At 37.4% G+C, this 21,962-nt stretch overlaps 1 protein-coding gene across 2 annotated transcripts in view; it reads right to left on the bottom strand.

The window, feature by feature from the left end:
* Positions 1–21,962, bottom strand: part of megf11 (multiple EGF-like-domains 11) — a 155,222-nt gene that overhangs the window by 119,461 nt on the left and 13,799 nt on the right. For both annotated transcript variants that reach the window (XM_055174098.2, XM_055174099.2), the window contains exons 2-3: positions 8,204–8,331; positions 2,507–2,630 (exon numbers count right to left, since the gene is read on the bottom strand). In XM_055174098.2, coding sequence (XP_055030073.2) covers positions 2,507–2,622 — 116 coding nt within the window. In that variant the 5' untranslated portion in view covers positions 2,623–2,630; positions 8,204–8,331. The remainder of the gene's footprint in view (positions 1–2,506; positions 2,631–8,203; positions 8,332–21,962) is intronic.

Genomic DNA, 21,962 nt, shown 5'->3' with positions numbered 1-21,962 from the left:
TGACCACAATACAGTTACATATCACTACGCCATGTTTAACCAAAATATACAACAAATAAAGCATAAATATTTGTGTGGTAGCAAAAGAAAAACATTGAAAATAATAAATAAAATAATTAAAAGAAAATCAAATAATACAGTAAAAAAACACGGATTACTTCAATCTTGATAATATTAAAATTGCAAAACCTGTCAAATGTGTCTAAACAATGTCTTATGGTACATTCACATGGGGCGTAAGTGTTAACGCTTCCCATTTACTTTTAATTGGTGACATAATGTGTTGCCGAACTGAATTGTGGATCCGTCGGCGCCGCGTCAGTCTCGTTGCTCACGGCAGAAGTTGAACATTTCTCAACTTTTCAAGCGGCAATGCATGCGTCAGCCAATCAGATCGCCTTATGCAAATAACCTAGGCAGAGCCAGCCAATTACGTTTATGGAAGACCGGTACATGTGTTCGGGCCACTGTGATTGGCTGTTGGCCACGCTTCAGACAAGCCTTCCCTCAAGTGTTTACGCTTTTGTCCCGTGTGAATATACCGTTATGGTTTGGTAACTGTGGTTGAAAAATTGACTCAGGTCCATTGAATTATGCACACGCAATTATTCCTTACATATTTTACATACATAGTTATTCTGATAATCTAATTTTAATTATAACACAACTTACTTTTACCTTGAAAAAGTTGAAAATGTTAAACATAAATAAGATGTCTTGTCTCACCAACTTAAAAAAAACATTGCAACATTGTGTTAAACAGTTGCCAACAAAATGCCAATAAAGGCCTAAAATATTCGCTTTCAGTGAGGCATTTTAAAACTCATTCATCTCTGTAGCCCTTACTCCTCCCTTCAGTGCAGGCAATCGTTTCTGCTTGTTTTTCATAACCGATAGCATCCTTTACAAATACTCATTTTTCAGGCAACAGGTTCAGTCAAAACAGATTGTTCTGGTCTATTGGATGCTGTTCTGCTTTCCATTTCATTTTAGGTATCCCTTCTCTCTTTCCACACTACAAGGTTGATAATAAGAACATCAATATTGTTTTGGGTATTTAGTGACTGAACCTAAATCCTATAGGCATGTGTAACCAAATCAACACATCCAAACACAATCCTTTAGTTGTCCTATTTAGAAAAGAGTATGCAGTCAATACAGCAACAAACAAATCTAAATCCTCTTAATCTGAGGTTCTGAAAAGAGTTGACATACTCTGTGAGCTTAACTACTGATGTACCAAACACCCAGTCTTACCTTCAAGAGCAAGTGTTTCTCATCAATTCTTATTAAGTTTATATTCAACCCAATGCCACCATTAACAAATAAAACCATAAAAAACAGTGGCGGCAGGTGACTTCTTTTTTTGAGGGCGCCTGATGCGAAGTTCGTCACAACATGTATGTAGCCCGTCATGTGTGTGGTTTGTAATTTTTTGTGCGCCGAGTGAACCTATGGTCATCTCGTGTCTTTTCAAAATAAGTGCCTGTTGTCGATGTGTCTAAAGGGTTTATGATTAAAGAGACGATCGTGTTTGCCAGATACTCGCATAATTCGTAATCAGAGTTTACTGTTAAAGGAAATGTCTTGCATGTATTTTGTGAACGATATTGCCTTTACTTAAAGAATGAAGTAAACATCACTTGCAGTATTAAATATGTACTGTAAAGAAATATGCAGCATAAAGTTAAAACAACTCAATTCGATGTATTATTTTCAGTTTTGACCTGTGAATAGTTGACATAACTTAAAAAATTAAGTTAAATAACTTCAACTAGTTAATAGCATAAAATATATGTTGATTTGACAAAACTGCTGATGAGTCTTTGTTCTTTTAACTTTTAAGCATATAAAATCCATTAAACAAAAACATTCATCAAGTGAAATGAACTTAAAATTATCAGTACATGCTGACTTATAGTCAGTCATGAATTTTGTGCTATAATGCCACTAACACTAAAAGTAACTCAGTAACTAAATGGAGATGATGGACAGAGCAATTGATATTACAAATTATTTCAAGTTTAAAGGAACAGTGTGTAATCATAAAATGGCCCTGATATGTCACTAGACATTAAGAAACCATTTTCAATTCAAATACTTATATTACTGACAACAGTGGTATGGCCAGGATATTGTCATTAAAAAAGTAGCCCTCAACTGATGTTTATGTTGTCATTTTGTGTATTGGCCACCAGTTGTGTGACTGCAGTACCAGTTTTAGCCACAAGTTTTGTGATTGCAATACCAGTTTTGGCCACAATCCTACATACTGCTCCTTTAATCAACTTAAAATTAAGTTTAGTGAACTTGCTGAATTAAGTTGGATTTACTTGAAATTTTAAGTTAAGTGTACTCTGTTTTTAGTTCACACAATTTTTAGTGCAATTTTTTCCAATTTTTTAAGTAAATTCAACTTAAATTGAAGGGTTTACAGTGTGACTCCTGCAATAGATTAATGGAAGGTAAAATGGAGTTTAACACCACAGAGTGCCCTCTTTCTCACCTCTCCCAGTGGCTGCAGACATTCGGGTCATCTGGGTTGAGACTCCATGCGCCGATAATGAGGCCCAGAACAGCCAGCACAGGCAGGGCTAATGGGTAGGCCCATACCGACCCCATGACTCCTCCTCAGAGAATGACGTTGAAAGAAAGTGAGAAAGACAAAGACAAGGGCACTTTCTGTCCTTTATCATTCTTCTAAATTGGAGCGCCTGCACTACTGTTAAAAGTGTGATATCTGACTTTTTAAGAAAAATGTCAAGAAACATTTTTATCCAATGCCCAGGCATTCTGTATGTGTCTGTCTATATTAGTGAGTTTATGCAGATAAATATGTGGCTATTATATAGTAATACACAGTACATACAGTAAGCTAATACATAGGCCTACAGTATACAGTGGCGCCAATGCATAAAAAAATTATTTTGTTTTATATTGTGTATTTTTTTATAATTATGTTTCATTTAAGTTAAATTATTAGTGAAACTAAATAGTGCAGTATCCATTGATAGGACTTTTGAAATGACATGACAAAAATACTGAATAAATAGCTGTTTTATAAAGTCTATCACAAGCCGTTACATGCATGTGTGTATTATATGTGCATGCATGTCTGTTTGTGTGAATCGTAGTCTCATGACAGTGATAAAGAACTATTTGAGATCACACAGGGTGAAGCATTTGTTGAATTGCCAGAATATTTCATTAGACTCATAATGGGAGATGAGCATGTGTGTGATGAATAGACACGACAGTGACAGATGTGGAAAGGCACATGAATGGCACACTGCACAAACATGCACTGGTGAGGCGTAAAAGCACTGATTATCTTTATCTGCAGGAGGTGTTGTGGAAGGACACAAGAAAAAGTTTGGTTGATTGTAAGCAACTCTTAGTGGCAACATTCACCCATACAGAATGTTACAGTACATCACGGATTTCAAAATATAAAAATGTACACGCCAACATATAGACAGTATTCAAACACGTATTTGAACCGGTGATATGAATGATTGATGTCAGACTAATGGTCTATTCTAGCATATGATCGAGAAACACACCTGTATCAAAGATGGCATCGGCCATTAGGCTGGTAAGGTTGAATGCGATTGTCAATTGTAAATAATACAGCTCAGTGATAGAGCATTGCATGAGCAGAAGAAAAGCTCGAACCAAGGGAACACACATGCTGATAAAAATATGTACCCTTTATAAAGCACAATAAGTCTTTTTGGATAAATGCATCTCCAAAATGCATAAAATGTTTACAACCTTATTCTACTTCTATGTGAATGTGCCCCACCTGATTTGTCTTAAAGGAAGGACCCATGGGCTTTTGGACAGCATTACATATATCTACTAACCTGTTAACACCCTTTAAAAAAATGTGTGCTGCATCTAATAACATGGGGTTTTGCACAGTTGCCAATCAAAGGACATTGAAAGGTGTTCACAGGTCATTCGCATGTGAGAAAAAATCAATGTCTTCACTTCCGCTACATAATAGGTCATTCAAAAGTGAAAATTGAAGTCATGTTGATTTCGCCAATAAAGGTAATTTGCACAGACACCCTTTGAAGGCTTTACTGTATGTGATTTCACTTATCCGGGATTTCGGCACCAGCTGTGAGACATCTCTATTAGAATAACACTGTTATGATAATGTTCTGCTCAGCTGTAGGAAAAGCTGTCTTTAAGTGAAGCACCAAAATTAGATGTTATACTATATATAGTGCAACTACATTTTTGGGTATACACTAAAAGTATATCAATGTACTGATAGCACTAAAACACTTTCACTACCTTTAACCCTTAACTTTAATTTATAAATGAAGTGTACATGGTTATTTGCCTTTTGTCTGTTCAACGTTAACATTTAACCTTTACATTTATGCATTTGGCAGTTGCGTTTGTCCAAATCAACTTACAGTGCATTACAAGGTATACAATTTATTATTACGTGTATTTCCTGGGATCAAACCCACAACGTTTTGCACTGCTAATGCAATGTGCTACCACTGAGCTACAGGAACAAACACAACAATAGTTGTGCACTGTGTGTGTTGTGTGCTGTCTTTATGGTTTAAATCAGTCTTTAGACATCACAGAAGACAAAATAAACAATTTATTATGTTAAATAAAGTAAAGTCTAAAATAAACATTAAGGGCCAGATTTACTAACAGTTTGCACTGGCGCAAACCATCATTTTGGCATTAAAGCAACACTATGTAGTTTTTTTTTACCTTTAAATAATGTCTCTAAAATTATTTCAGTGATAGAACAACTTTAACTGGACAAATTGTACTGTTGCTGCAACCTGAGCAGCCTCCTAGCTGCTACAAGCACAATCTGAAAGTGGCGGCGGAGGGTAGGAAACACAGCCCCGCCCCTCCCCCTGCCTGCAGGAGAGTGTCTGATACCAGGCACTGTTGCACTTTTCAACCACATGGGGGAGCTGTAAGTCATTTTTACATGGAAACTACATAGTGTTGCTTTAAATAACAACTGTAGGGATTTACTAAATACGCACAGGGGATAATTAGCGCTGAAAAGGTGTGTTCTAGTTACTTTTGTGATTGACCTTATTGCATATGCATTTCTAGGAGTTTCCTTTCAAATGCAAAATTTATGGGAGGAGATTATTTACATGTTTCGCGCAACGAGATTTACTAATGTTTGCGCGTGTGATATTAATGGTATTCACGCCATTATTTAATGTCGGAAAAAGCATGTCTTAAATCAGTGTTTCCAACCAGGGGGTCGGGGCCCGCAGGGGGGGCTCAGCGGATTTCCAAGGATGCCTCAATATGACTTAAAATTATAAAAAATTGGACAAAACAAGCATTAAAAAAGCTAAGACAAGCAAAAATCAAGATATTTATTTTTTTTTGGCTATTTTAGTACCAAATATACATCTGTCCAGTCATTCCAAGTTCTATTCAATTTTATGTGGAAAAAATTGAGTGAGAAGGGGGTCTTCAAATACTGTTGTGGGCAATTAGGGGGCCTTAAAGTGAAAAAGGTGGGAACCACTGTCTTAAATCATTTTGCGCTTGAAATGGCTGCAATTGTTGATGATAGATGAGGCATCAGAGAGCACATGGTACAAGGCAGAGTTTTTTGCAATGCCAGAGGAACATATTATTCAAAAATATTGTTTGCAAGTCATGTTATTTTGCTAAAGGAAATATAAGAGGAGTCACTAGGAGAAGTCACATATAGGGGTTTAAAAACTTCTTGTAACTCTTCATTTCTTTGTCCTCTGGTTCTTTTCAGTGTCCTATGGCTTCTTTAGCTGGGATTTCACATCCCTAATTTTTAGCTGCGATGTCCGTGGTGCTGAACTCAAGCACATCAGGTGTTAGTAGATCACTCTGCATCAGCTCTGCTTATTTGAGACCCTGAACTAATTTGCGCTGCTCTTTGCATTGGTTATTATTAGTGTTGCACAATTAATCGCATCGCAATCGCGATGTCAGCCTGTGCAATTATTTGACAGCAAAATGTTGCATTATATTAAATAAATAAATGTGTGGACTTGTTAACACAAACTTTCTGATAACAGTTTAATGATTTTCCTTGCTGTTTAAAAAAGAAAGAAAAACGAACAAAAAAGGCAGTGCACGCGTGGCATGCACGTGTGTGGTGTGCGTCGTCACTTGTGTGTGCGCAGCGCAGAAATACCAGAGCAAAGATGGATGCAGAGGATATTGACAGTGATCTGGTAGCTAAAAAAAACCTCTACGTCTGTTGTATGGCGGTATTTTGGATTTAGGATTACTGACACTGAGCAGTTGCTACATCACGTGGCAATTCGAAAACATTTCTAGTTTTACAAATACACATTTTAGCATTATAACTAAACTGTTTGTGGATTTTCCTTAAAACCCATCAAGTTGACTCATGATACCATTTAGTATAATCGCAACCGCACATCGCAATATTAGCATCAATAACCGCAATGGGAAAAATTACCCAAATTGTGCAGCCCTAGTTATTATGGTAATTAGCTGTTGCATCTGTTTTATTTAATTTGCCCCTTTTTAGTAAATAATCTGCAGATATTACCACTCCCATCACTTTATAGAATTGCGCTCTTGTGCTTATTTGCACCGTTTAGTTAAAGGGATAGTTAATCCAAAAATGAAAATAATGTCACAAATGACTCACCCTCATGTCGTTCCAAACTCGTAAGACCTCCGTTCATCTATGGAACACAGTTTAAGATGTTTTATATTTTGATTTTCTCTTCATTGAAAATCTATGTAAGGTATACTGCCCATGTCCAGAAAGGTAATAAAAACATCATCAAAGTAGTCCATGTGACATCAGTGGGTCACATAGAATTCAGTTGTGAAGCACATGCGCGAGACTGCACGTGACGCGGATGACGTACGACGTGGCTGACGTGTTATCTGGTGTTATCTGTGCGCCCGGGCTTCGTTTACAGTCTGAGGGAACCGCACGCTGTAAGTTCGAAAAAAAAACTTCGAAAACATGTCTGAGAATAACACGTCATCCGCGTCACTGCAGTCACGTGACTTTAGTCTTGCATATGCACTTCACAACAGACGCAGAAGTGAAGAAAATGCTGAATAAAGTCGTAATTTTTTTATTTTTGGACCAAAATGTATTTTAGATGCTTCGACACATTCTAACTGACCCACTGATGTCACATGGACTACTTTGATGATGTTTTTATTACCATTCTGGACATGGACAGTACACTGTACATAGATTTTCAATGAAGGGTCAACAAGCCCCCAGACCAAATATAAAACATCCCAAACTGTGTTTCGAAGATGAACGGAGGTCCCACGAGCCTGGAACGACATGAGGGCGAGCCATCAATGACATAACCATCATCTTTGGGTGAACTATCCCTTTAATCTGGCCCTAAAGCTGCAATGCCTCTCTATCAACATCTCTGTTTGAAACATAAAATTGCAGGTTACTTTATGTACTTATCTTTATGTGTAATAAAAACTGCAAAATCTGACCTGACAGCTCAACTTACAAATAATTATTATAAGCTAACTGTTGTAAAATGTAGTATGGTAAGGAGTATTGAAACTATTAAGTTTTTTATTTTAACAAAATAAATTTCAAATCGCAGCTTTTAATATAGCAAACCTGTAATTTCAGTATTCTTTTTCACTTGTTATGTATAACATGGTTTTAGATCGTCCTGTCAGTAGGATTATATTGCTCTGACTGCTCAGATTCATATATTTATGTCTCTAGCCCTTTAATCTAGTCATGACAATTACTAAGTGACTTCAATAATATAGGAATAAAAGTAAAGTGACTCCTCACATATACCGTAGATGGCAAATGCAATAATATTTAAGGGATGATCAGACCTTTTTTTGAAGAAGTGAATGCTATGCATTATAAATTACTGATGTTTCACCGTAAGATCACTTAGCCTTTAATCAAAATGCATCTGCGGCTCTCTGTTTTCCCCACAGACCTGCAGTGACTCTTGAGCATGAAAGATCGTACAGTTCTCATGGCTTTAAGTAGAGTATCGTAATGAGGCATCTGACATCAAATTATTCTGTGTTTCCTCTTGAAGTGCAGGTGACTCTAATGAACACTGATTTCTGAGAATTAAGGCTGTATGGATCTGACTGGCGTAACGGTAATTGTGAAGTTGTACAGGCAGGAGGATCGGGGCCGGATCCCAGTTGAACTCACCTCAGACCACTAGCTGCTGAAGTCCACAGAGATGTCTGCTGTGGAAGATCACTGCTTGCCTAACCCAGACAGAGATGAGCTGGAGACCAGACAGACTAATAATCAGACTCCAAGCAAAGAGAGGGCACCTGGGTATTAAAGGGGAGAGAAGAGTAAACGGTGTGTGCTTAGAACAAGAGTGCAGAAGAGAGTAAAGAAAAGGTCCGACAGAAATAAAAGATTGAGATACAGGAAGGAGAAGATGGACTCTCGGGAAAATCAGGCATTAGGAGATCCCCAATGCAACAGCTGCTAAATCCCCGATATTAAATCTAAACTGCGCCTCCTGTTTAGAGGCGATGAAACATTAGGCTCATTCACCTCCGGCGAACACACAAGGGTGAGAGCTCATATTACCTTAAGAGCATGGAGTGTCACTGGCTCTCATCTTTCGGCAAGCGCCACAAGAGCATTCTCGACAATAGAGAAGGAGAACGACCATTAACGACACAATGACAAGTACCGCCGTTCCGACAGCTCGGGTCTAACTAGGGGCCTTATATTCCTCAGCCTCATTACGAGGATTTTCATTACGTCCACGATGGGCCTCGGGTCATTTTCGTGGGATTGGGGACGAGATAAAAAATAACACTACGGATGCAAACAAAAGATATCGACCCCTTTTCTTAACTGTCATCTGGATTCATTATTTATTCTTTTTCCCCTCCAGATGTAGAAGAGGCCCGGCGGAGAGCCGCGGGCGAGGACACAAGTGCAGGAAGACGAGTTAAAGGCACAGCGGATGCGACAGGCTGTCTAGAAGTGACCTGTGCTGCAGACACAAACAAGAGTTCAGCCGTCAGAGTTCAGCATAGTTTATGCGAGTACGTGAACAGAGGAGCTTACAGCCACGCCAGGCTCAATGCTGATGATTTTTTAAGGGTGGCCCAGTCGGCCTAGTGGTTTGGATTTTTACTTGCCCTGCCAAAATTTTCACTGGCCCCACCACAAAAGCACTCAAATAAAATCAACCTGGGCCGGGTTTCCCAAAAGCATCGTAAGGCTAAGTAGATCGTAAAAACGATTGTACGAATCATCTTAGAATTACGGGCTGTTTCCCAAAAGCTTCGTAACTTAAGTTGCACTTGAAAATCATCGTAGATCTACGAGTGCTCTGGAGTAATCGTTCATTCATAAGTGCATCATAAGACAACAGAGTTACAAGGTCACCTACAGGACAACCAGCAAATTGCACTCCTGCAATGACGATAATGTAATGTTTTAAATGTGTATTTATTTATTGGGTTCTTCTTTGTTTATTTTATATTAAATATATAATATAATATATTTAAAATTCAAATGAGAAATCAAATTTAAATGACTAAACATAAATTAATAAAGAAGGAAAACGTGTTTTTGTACAAGTTGGTAAAAGTTTTTTGTATTTTGATAAAAGTTGGTATAGCAAATTGATAAATGGTTCATACCGATTGCTGCTATAATTCATCTAAACATTGTTTTGAAGGGAAATGGCATCTAATTAAAGAAACCAAATAAATATTTACGGTACAATGCAATAATCCATAATAATTAATAAACATAAATAATAAACAACAAATAATAATAATAATCTAAACTATAATAGAAACGCAGAAGGCATTTCGCAGTGGGACGAGTCCTAACTAAATACGGAAAAGAATATTAAATAAATTATTAAAACATTTAAAAAGTCATTGAACAATAATGAAAATATATTAATAAAAATATTAGTGCACATCGGCTGAAGATCATTAGCCTAAACAAGCTTCTGCTACAAATTCGAGTCATTCTATTGGTGACATTTCAGCACTTGACAAATGGATAGCGACTCGTAAGTAGCACTTAAAACCCAGCTGCGAGCGATCGTTTCACGTGCATCTTTGGGAAACGCACGTAAATGAACAACGAATGTTCGTTAGGTAGCTCGTAGAAAGCGCTTTTAAGTGCTAAGTTCAATCGTTATCGGGAAACCCAGCACGATCTCACACATTTCCGTAGTATAGTCACGGAATATTTAGCTCATTTATCCATGTCATTGTCACGGATCTCCACATTTTTCTGCGTCCGTACCACAGACTTTCTTTTCTGTGTCAGTTTCACGTATTGGTTACTCAATTGTTTTTCCTACTTTTAAACCATTGGGTTTGGGGTTAGATTTGGGGTTTGTGTTATGTCACTTTAACTATTGGTTTATACTAATTTTTTCCGGATTTTAAACAATTGTCGCCTGACATTAGGGTTAGGATGTCATTTTATGTAACAGAAAGTCGTTCTAACCCCAAACCCAAACGACAATGGTAAGAAAATAGGAAAAACAACTGAATAACCAATACGTGAAACTGACACGGAAAAGAAAGTCTGTGGTACAGACACGGAAAAATGCGCAAAATATGAGCAAAATATTCCGTAACTATAACACAGAAATTTGTGAGATCAGGCTAAATAAACTAGGCCTTTTGTTTTCATCACTAATTTTAACCCATGTAACCTTAATAGACAATGTTATGACACCAAAAATTACTAGCCTAACTATAGATTTCAAATATTGTTCAAGAAAACAACCAGTAATAAAATAAGAACAAATAATGAACTTAATAAAATAAACAGTGCTGTTCAGGTTTTCAGGTTAGTCTAACAGTTTTGTAGTTTTCAGGTACAGAAGTTGAATATGTTTTTTTTTTAATTGAAGTATCAAATAATATTGCATAGTTCTCACTGGATAAATTAATAATAAATTCATATTTATTATTAACAAAAGTCAAGAATAATAATAATAATTTCTGTCTTTGTCTGTTGTTGTCTGATTAACATGTTTATATGGGCCGCTGTCACTTTAAGACCACTACAAGAACCCAATATACTGTAACATTTCTGGACTGTTCACATTTATTTAATCTTATGTTTACGACGAGGATAATCGCATGCATTTTGAGATAATTTTGTATGTCCCTTCAAGCGCAAGAGAATGTAAACTCGCTGTCTGAATCGTTTGCATGTATTTGTGCATCTGAAGACTTGAGATGCAGAGATCCAGAGGGGGCACTTTGGATGTTAAAGATATGTTTTAAGTCTTATTGTACTTGAATATTTAAAGGTCCCGTTCTTTCTGTTTTTGAAGCTTTGATTGTGTTTACAGCGCGCAATATAACATGTGTTCATATTTCACGTGTAAAAAAAACGCGGTATTTTTCACACGATTTAAATATCTGTATAGCGCTGTTTTCACTGTCATCAAAACGGGCTGATGTCTTCCTTGTTCTATAAAGTCCCTCCTTCAGAAATACGTATCGCGTTTTGATTGTGTAGTTTGTTTAATATGTTGTGATTCGAAAGCAGCTTAGCTGGCGACTGACTTATTCCTGTGGGCGGAGTTTAGTAAAAAAACTGTCATTAAAGCAGGAAGTAGAGGGCTGTAGTCCAGACCGGCCGTTCGCTGTAGGCTTTGAAAGGCGAATTCTGTTAAAGAAAATAAATCGCCTGGCAGTGAACTTTGAGCTTTATCATTTTACAGCTATTATTTATGCATTTACAGCAACATTACACATTAATTAGGGTTTAAAAAATTGGATCAGGAAAAATGTGACCTTTAAATTATAAAGTAGTATAGCCTAAAATGCATGCAAATGGTAAACATTTGTGTCAAGTGACAATTTTCTCAACTGGCCTAAGCATTGTTCACACTTGAGACTTCTTATTGTACTACAGTATAACAATAGAGCGACGGTTAAAGGAGAATCCAGATTAAGTATGTCATGTTTTAGCAACTTGCAAAATAACACATTCACTTTAATAGCACAAGAATTTGAAGGTAACTCCATTGATCCCTTACAGTAATAAGGATTGTTACCACCACACCAATGTTTAAGTGTACATTAAAACTATCCAACCTGACAATGCGCAAGCCAGGCACTCACATCTGTATTCGTGTACCAGCTTAAAGCATCCAGCTTCAGCCTTTCTGTGCATGTAGCCTGTGGAGCATCAAAGCCATGTGCCAGTTTCACCACACAGTTACGAACGAAGATGTGATGAAGGTGCAATAACCCGTGACTCATTGCTGACAGCGTTGGATTTACATAAGATGTATTTTTTTTCAGAATCCAGAGAGAAAATTCTACGAACAACCATGTTTGAATTCCTGTTTATTAGTGGCGACAAGCCTTGGGGTGCAAAATGAGATTGCATATATTACCCCAATAAGGTCCTCAGGGTAGAATGTATAGACACATCACTGGACTCATTACAGGACATAATGAAGTGTGTAATTGAAAGCTAACTGAATGAAAGGTGAAAGTTAAAATGAACTAAAAGTAGAATTTCCATTTGAAAGCTGCTAACTCTGTAAATAATGCAAACGAAAAGCCGAAGCGCACTTGCATCTTCCCATCAGCAGACTTTAGATAAGACGGCGATGAAGGCCCATTTTTCAGCATCGCAACGAGCGAAGTGTTGAGTCAGGAAAAATGGTTGATGGTTAATGTAATCGCTATTAATCAAGTATTATTAGTTTAAAAACAGCAGCCTTCAATCACACTTCATTGCTTCTGGATTGATGTTAGAATAATGCTTCTCAGACAAACAGCTTAGCGTTATTGAAATGGCAAAATGCACTATGCTCCGTTCTGCTGCATGTATTTTTGGGTTCTGACAAGGATTAGACAAATGGGTGAGAGAGAGTATTTCTCCCCAGACTGTGTAACTGAAATATGGAGCCACCCATCATTTTATTTCTCATTATGGAGTCTGTACACATAGAACAATACCCTAAAACTCAGATCAATACGGTCGGTTGTATATATTTGTCCTCTCCTCTGCCTGCCCAGCATTCAAAATAGAAACAACGTGTTTCATTGTGTTTGCTTATCTGTATTTCACACACTAAAGACTCTGTTCATAAACTCAAACTCCTTTTATCCATCGCACAGGGGGGCATTTGTAATGGGCGAGAAGCACAAAAGAAATTCAACAGTGAAGTATTGTGAATCATGCAGACTTTGTTGTATTTAAATATGTGAATGTCAAAAGTACTGCTCTTTGAATAGTGAGCACAGATTTTTGTGAGGATAAAGATACTCATAGACCAAGTCTCCCACTCTGTCAACCAAAGGAGACGCTGACATGATTCAAGACACGCACGTATTAAAGCTCAATGCAATTAACCAACCAATTCCCTGATCCCCAACATCTGAGTCCCTGAGTGAGTGATGTTATGGGTCTGCTGGCAGCTCTCGCAACAATAAAGTAAAATCAAGTCATCCATTCACACAGGAGTCGTGACCGCATCTTAAGTTTATGTCAGCGTGTCACCATGCTTTGATTATTTATCTCCATCTTCATTTAGGAGAAACCGGTGTCCATTTTACTCAATCATTTTGAAACTAAAGTCACTGCTGACTTTAAAGTGAAGGCTCAGATTAGATGTGCTGGAATGATACTAAATAACAGATCATGAGAATTTCAGCGATTGGTTTTAAAAATGGCTTGTTTGTTGGTTTCATTCTTATGGATTTATTCATGGAAAGAACCGGTTAATACACACACAAGTCAATCTATACACAAGTTAATCCACACACAGGACAATTTGGCATCTCCAATTCACCTAACTTGCATGTTTTTCGACTATGGGAAGGCTGACACAGGGAGAACATGCAAATTTTACACAGAAGTTTGTTGGTGATCGAACCAGAGACCTTTGTGCTGTGAGGCAACAGTGCTACTCACTGAGCCACCCCATCTTTTATATAAGTAGAAAGTGGTATTTCATGCTACTTTAAAGGACATGTTCAGTATTTTACAGTTAAAGCCCTGTTTTCAGATAGTTTATGATGAAATAGAACGATTTTGACTGAAATTTGGACATATGATGCTGGCCCGAGAATTTTCGGGTGTTTGTTGTATCAGCCCCTCTACAATGGCTGCATAGGTGCACTGGAACAATCCTTCCTGAAATGCATTAAACTTTCGAGTGGTCAGGGGTGTTCACTGATATGCTCACACAAAAATTGCTGCGAAAGATGCTTTCCAACAGGTTTTATCATAGTTTTTGTCCAACTCCCTTTACTTGTATTAGATGTTCTGTGAGGTACGGTATTACTCAGCGCCGGGAACGTTGTTTGTATTCTTGCAATTGGCAAAGGCGGATTATCGCCACCAACTGGGCTAGAGTGTTTATTATTCAAGCTCTCAACGGAAGAATATACGGGTGTGAGGGGTTTGGAAAAATAGGTCCACAACTTTACAACGAATGCTAAAACACCTGTTGGAAAGCATCTTTTGAAGCAATTTTTTGTGAGCATATCAGTGAACACCCCTGACCACTCGGTGAGTTTCACGTCTTTGTAAACGAAAGTTTAATGCATTTTAGATTGTTCCAGTGCACCTCTATGCAGCCATTGTAGAGGTGGGGGCTGATACAACAGAAACCGAAAATTCTCTGGCCAGCATAATATGTCCAAATTTCAGTCAAAACCGTTCTATTTCATCATAAACAATCTGAAAACAGGGCTTTAAGTGTAAAATACCGAACTTGTTCTGTAAGTTTCATTGTCCTGTCAATTCTACCTGTAAATTCAAAAATAAAGCTACCTCTTGATTTAAAATGCACCAGTCCAACCAAGAAACATGAATGATGAACTACAGGTATTCCTATACCTGACTATGACTATGCACATTAACCTATCGGATCTCAGATTTATTTTAACCATCACAATCTAATGAAAATGTGTGATGTTCTCTTTTCTAATGTATAGAAAAATTGTATCAAGGGGTTTATATGATGGCATTTGATTCTGGTTGAGCACTCAGTTGAATTATTAACAAATTTTAAGCTGCTTGTTAACATATGTATTAAAAAACAATTTTAACAGCAAACTGGACCGAAAATCACATGGTTATAATGCACTGTAATAAAATTCTGTAGAAATTACAGTATTACTGGGTATTACTGGCAACTGCCAGTAACTTACTTTTACATTTATGTTATTTACTAGCAACAGTTTGTTCAAAGTAAAAAGAACATGAAACATTTTCAGTCTTTATCTTCTACAGTAAGTTACTGGGAATCAGCTGCATAATTACAGCTAATTTTTTACAGTGTACAGCGTTTTTCCTGCATTGAAATTTTTATTTTATTTAAGTGCAGTTTCTCTCCAAACTTAGCACTGTCTCTGGTCTTTCTCTCCTTGTGCAAATTTTTCAAAACTAAACAAACACAATGGTAAAGGGTCAAGACCAAATCCTATACAGTGGTGTTAACACAAATGTTTTGCGATGTCTTATAACAGCTGGGAATAGTGCACAACGTGACCACATCTGCTAATGTCCAATTCGCGAATGACACAATGAAAGCCAATGGAAAAATCACAGCTTTTATACAAATAGGGCAGGAAAGGATGACAGTGAGGGTGACAGGTAATATATGTGTATATTAAATGTATAGTCTTTATTGGAGAAGATGTTGTAACCATATTTTTAATGGTGACATACAGTACTGTGCAAAAGTCTTAGACCAACACCAGACTTGATGTTTTTGTATTTTTAATGTCCATCCATATTTATTTTTCCATCTATTTTATTAAGAAACAAACAGAAAATACAGAAAATATGTACAAAAAATTTAAAAAAATTATCTTTAGGCATCGTCAGTGTTTAGTGTGACCATGGCACTAAACACATCTTGAGCGTTTTTGAGGAGAATGAAGTAAAAAGACTTATTTCTTTGCAGTTTTGTGCTACTGCTCAAGTGGAAGAGGAGTTTGCCCTAAAAACTTGACACTTCAGTTTTTTATTTTTATACAGTTTTTAATACTATATACACATTTCCTGTATTTTTTGGATGTTTTCTATTAAAGAGACTGAGAAACAATTATATATGATCACTATAACATTGCAAAAACAACAAATATAATTGTGGCATGGTGGTCTAAGACTTTTGCACAGTGTATATATATAAAATGGTTTGAAAATCTTGACAGTGTCCTGACAGTGATTTTTTTTTGTTATATTAAAAAATAGGATAATCTAAAATTGTCAGTACTGGGCTTGCAGTTTAAATGGATATGGTACTTGGTGCTCTCTCTGTATGATGTTTGTCAGCCACCACAGAAGACTATTTTTATCCCAGGAAAAACCCTGTAATATGTGGGTTTTCGCAAAATAATAAGGTAAAACTGTTATTACTGAAAGCAGTCTCAATCTCTCAATCTAAAGGTCATAGATTTTGTCTCATACTAACCATGTGATTGACCCTGTAGTATCTGACTGCTGAACATAACCTTGTCTCATTAGGAGGCATGCACCAATGAGAAAGCCATGGTCTGTTAAAGTGTGTGTTTAGTGTGTAAAGCATGTGTTCAGTGTGTGTTCATCCTCAAGCAATCGTTATCTACAGTACACATACTGTCAGTTTCAACAGGTATTAATCTGTGCCGATTTGGTGGCATTCAATTCTTAATAACAAACAAACATTGGTTTCAAGGAATTCTAAAAAGCTCAAAAAACAAACCCAACAATATTACAGGGCAAAGACAGTCAGATAAGCCAATCTCTGAGATCAGCAGCGCTATGGATGAAATGAGTGTGGATGAGATAGAAAACGCATATTGGGGAAACTAAGCGAATGCAGGTCTTTTAACTGGGACTTAATTCTGCGCACATGGATTATTCATGTGGCGACCACTGATCATCACAACGCTCATAAATCAAACAATGTGGCTCCCTGCGTGATCGTTGAACCCAGTAACAGCCTGCTAATCTTAACGCCTTCCGTTATCACTATAACCTTTCTTTATCCACATCCTACACTCCTGGACAGAACCAAATAAGAAGAGACAGTCACCTCCTCCTGATCTTATTTCACCTGTTTATGCAGGTAGCGATGTAAACTTTATCTCTTTTAAATTGCCGTGTGCCATCTTCCTATAGACTATCAAAAGCCTCCAGCCATCTAACTCTTGTGATACTTCAAAATACTCCCTGTGTCATGCAAAAAAGTACATTTAAAAAGTACATGCTTCATAGGATAAGCATCACTGGACTTTTATATCAGGCGTACAGTTACGGTTAAGTAACCGTAGTTTTAGCACACTGATTGAATAACAAGTCTTGCTGTATGTGACACATTAGGATGCATCAGCATAAGGGTTGCAAAATTCTGGGAATTTTAAAAACTGGAAACTTTCCATGGGAATTAATGGGAATATATGGTAATTAATGGGAATATATAGGAATTAGCGGGAAATGCAACAAACGGCTCAGTCTTCAAAATTTGTATTATAAAATGGCTCGTTCTAGTTCTTCATTCTGATTGGTTGAAACGCGTTCTTCTAAGCCGTGATAAAATACCCCGCTAAACCCACGGTTCAGACCGCATCACAAGTATCACTGCGCCACTGTTGCTGCGTACTGATTTATGAAAATAAACACCACAGTCTTTAATCATTTTTTTATTTTTCTACATTTGCACAATTATGGCGATATCCAGATAAATGTCAATAAATACTGTTGAGTCATTTCGTCAATAAAGAGAAAACGTTCTCTGGGTTGTTTTTGTCTTAAATTGATATCTCCGCGATTATCCACTAGATGGCAATCTTACCCAACTTAAACACTGACGCATTCACTCAACACAACAGCGTTGTGGTGGATTTAGCGTGACGTGTAAGTTTTAATGGCTCTGAATCTGATCTCTTACAAAAGTTCTTCACAAAAATGGAATTATCTCCGCTTTTAGCTGAAAATTTGAGAGGTGATAACTGATTAGAGAACAAATGAAGGTAGGATGAAACGTTTTTTTTTTTTTTGTTGTTGTTTGAAAGCGGATGGTCTGTCCTTTCATTTGATATTTTATGTTTATTTAAAGAAGATCATTTTTCTGTAAGGCATTAAACTAAAACTGGGTGGCAACTTGACGGGGAAAGAGTTAAGCATGCTTCCAATCATATTTGATCATCACTTCAACAGTTGCATGATATAAATGTTAATGTATGAAATAAATTAGATGAATGTTGATTTATAAAATAAACACCACAGTCTTAAATCATATTTTCATTGTGTCTTTGCTGCGTCTGTTTTGCTTGAGAATTGCGCTCTGTTTCAGTCACACTTGATTCTGAGGAACTACTTTGTTTTGCGGAAGACTAATATTTGTACTAATATAATTACAACTTATTTGTGTTTTATTTTATGAAATCCTGCTATGTATATGAAGTAACCATTTTATAAAAGCAATAAGTCCCTCGAAGCAGTGGGGTTACAGTGCATTTTATAACAGCTAAGGGGGTTTTAACAACGCCCCTTAGCTGTTATAAAATGCACTGGTAACCCACTGCTTCTTGGGGCTTATTGCTATATTAGACTGCATGCATGTCTGCTTTTGAACAAACAAAATGTTTATTTATGTTTCTATATGATAAAGTTTATATAAATTTCCATACATTTACAAATAATTCCCATAAATTCAGGTAAATTCCTGTAAATTCCCATAAATTTATGTAAAGTTTCCAATTTGGAATATTTCCAAAATTCCCCAAATTAAGTTCCCATGGAAAGTTTCCGGAAATTTACCGTAAACTTTCCGCCCTGCTGCAACCCCAATCAGCATCCATTTTAGATCGTTTACACCTAAACATTATTTATCGTCATCCATTTGTAATCAGATCATCAATACATCCTACAAGAAACAGAACTTATCCATTTTCATTAGACAAAAGTGGACAGCTATAGTGCTAATAATAATGTCTCAGCCCACGTATAGAATAACAACACATTAATAGGAAAACTTAGCTTGAAAACAAGTGCAAAAAAGCAGCAATCACAATTATTTCACTTAGGTTGACACCAAGATTGCCTGAAGTTGAAAGCAAAAACTAAGAAACATTAATGAGGGATATATATAACAGCATTCTGCTTGTTAACGTACCTTGTGCTCATTAGCTATTTCAGTATGGCACGCCCTTTCTTATGTCAAACACACCAAGTGCACCACTCTTAATTAGATTTATTTTACCGTAGCCCTTTTTCCTGAACTCAGTGCTGTGCCACCATTTCTATTTAAGCCTGAATGAAGCATGAAGTGGAAAACAAGTTTAATTAATCACAATAAAATCACAAAGATGTCAATAAGGTCATATAACAGCCTAAAAAAGGCATTTGTTTGTGTTTCCTTTTTCGGTAACTCTGTTATAATGACTAGCACACAAGTTATGACTAGTCTTTGTATCATCATCATTTTCAAACCCGCACACAGTTTGAGACCAGCATCCCACTTCCCCGGTCAGAGGGCAAGAGCACGGGCTACTTATTTCCTTAATTCCCCACAGAAGTATCCAACCAAGCTTGCCACAACCAAGTCAATTTCTTTCCCTGTGACTTTCGCATTATAATAGGATCACATGCAATCTGGTGCGCGTCATCCGGCAAATTAGATCAAATTAGTGATGTGTCAATGATTGTGTCGGTGCTATGTTTGTATATGAAACACCTTCACACTTACAATTCCAGTCTTGATACTGAAACGAAAGGGGAATATAGGTGTAGCGCCTGGCAGCGATGCATGCAAAACAAGGCGATTGCTTATTGCTTTATAAAGTGGAAGAAGACCGGTTGGCTGGGGCCTGTATCACCACAAGCACAAGATGAGAAGAGAGATACGGGGGAGAAGTTGGGAAACGGAGATGTGAACAGGCAGGGAAGCAGCTTGCTGTGAACTGCTGAAACAACAGCATGGCTGCCAGGGCAATTTTACAGCCCAGTAGTTTCACACCTCAGCCGTCGCCCCTCCAACTCCGAACATCCAAGTCCATTCTGTGTCTTCATTTATTTGGTGTCAGCGGCCGAGGACGTGTAAGGCACGCCGTGGATCGGAAGCCCGTCCCGAATGTCCCGAATGTCTTCGGATAAGTGGTGTGTGAAACCGACAAGAGAGCGGAGGGAGAAGAAAAGCATTATTCGGTTTCCCGGACCCATGTTACGGGTGACTCTCTCCTCCGTTCGACAAATCATTATTAATGAGGTTTGATCACAGAATACACACCCGGATCAGCTTCGGCACATTTACTTCAAACTTGATTTAAGTGAACCTGTCCGTCTTCGCTCAGTCCTTGGAGGACAGACAAATGCACAGTTTAAATCTAAATGTCCGGTTGAAGAAACGAATGAGGCACTGATCTACGGTATCCTTCAACATGGAGGCCAATCTTTACATTTTGACTTGATCCACCGCAGCAAACAGGCTGAGCTACGTCGCTTTCCCTAAACTTTGACTTTGTCAAGGTCAAACTTGCATGCTTATGGTATATTAACCTTTAATGTTACTATTGCATCATCGGCAGGGAAGTGAAAACCTATGAACATGACATGAGTGTGTAAAATATGGCGTATGATGGGGGTACTTAGAAGACTAAGGGTGAGGTTGATGTCTTCCTGGTTTTATAGAGCTGACATACTTACTCCATTTACCGAACCCAGACTATTAAATATATATGCTCAATTCATCGCTAAAGTCCTCCTTTTACAATGTCCTTGAGCACCACATAAGTCTTTGGAGATTCTAGGCGTTACACAAAAACTACAATAAAAGGAATGCACAAAACAAGTGTTCCTCAGTTGGCTCTCTCTCTCTCTCTCTCTCTCTCTCTATCTCTCTCAGTCAACAGGTATTGTTTTATAATAGTGAAAACATGTAACTTGGTATAAGCACTTCTTGTATTATTTCCTCCCTATAGCAAATTGCTTTATTGTTTCCTAACCTTTGAAAGTTGTTTTGGATAAAAGCGTCTGCTAAATGCCAAATGTTGGGTTATAAATTAACCTATGCTGAGTTGTTACCCAACCAAGGGTTGAAACAACCCAACATTTAAGCTGAAACAGCAGTTGTTCCAGCAGTTGCTTCTGTGCAAGATTTACCCAACCATGGGTTAAACGCACCTCAATTTTTTAGGGTGTACTGCTTGACTAAATGTCCTATAGTCAAAGAAAATACTATGGGCCAGATTTACTAACAGTTACTGCCAGCCCAAACCATCATTTTAGCCTTAAAATATGACTGTCTGGATTTACCCACAGTGGATAGGGTGAAAAGGTGTGGACTAGTTATTTTTGCGACTGACCCTATTTCATACGCATTTCTAGGAGTTTTCTTTTAAGACACAAGATTTATGGGAGAAGAGTATTTAAATGATTCACGCAATGCAATTCACTAAGATTTGCGCTTGTGAAATTAGTGGTATTTGCGCCTTTATTTAACGTAAGTTAAATAAAGTTAAATAACGTTAGCATGTCTTAAACAACTTTGCGCTCGAAATGGCTGCAATTGTTGCTTCTAGGAGGATGAATAGCAGATTTCAGAGGGGAAAAGATTTTTTCCACACAGATTAATTTATTTGGATTGCCTGAGTAACTATAAAATATTGTTTGCCAAGCTACGTTATTTTTAATTTGCTGGAGGAAATTAAAGAGGAGTCACTGGGATCACACAATACCAGATGTTTCAAAACTTCTTGTAACCCTTAATGTTTTTCATATGGTTCATTTCAGCTTTGTTAGCTGTGATTTCACACCCCGCATTTTCAGCTGCGATGTCCGTGGGACTGAACTCAAGCGCATCAGGCGTTAGCAGATCACCCGCACCTGAGGATCATCGGCTCTGCTTATTTGCGACCCTAAACTAATTTGCGCTGCTTTTAGTAGATTGCGTTGGTCATGAAAATGAGATGTTGTTGCACCTGTGCAGTGTTGCCAACTA

The sequence above is a fragment of the Misgurnus anguillicaudatus genome, chromosome 15 (assembly GCF_027580225.2).
Source record: "Misgurnus anguillicaudatus chromosome 15, ASM2758022v2, whole genome shotgun sequence".
In the NCBI taxonomy this organism is placed as follows: domain Eukaryota; kingdom Metazoa; phylum Chordata; class Actinopteri; order Cypriniformes; family Cobitidae; genus Misgurnus; species Misgurnus anguillicaudatus.
Note: the sequence above shows the minus strand (reverse complement) of the source record. Positions and strands in the feature narration are given on the sequence as shown.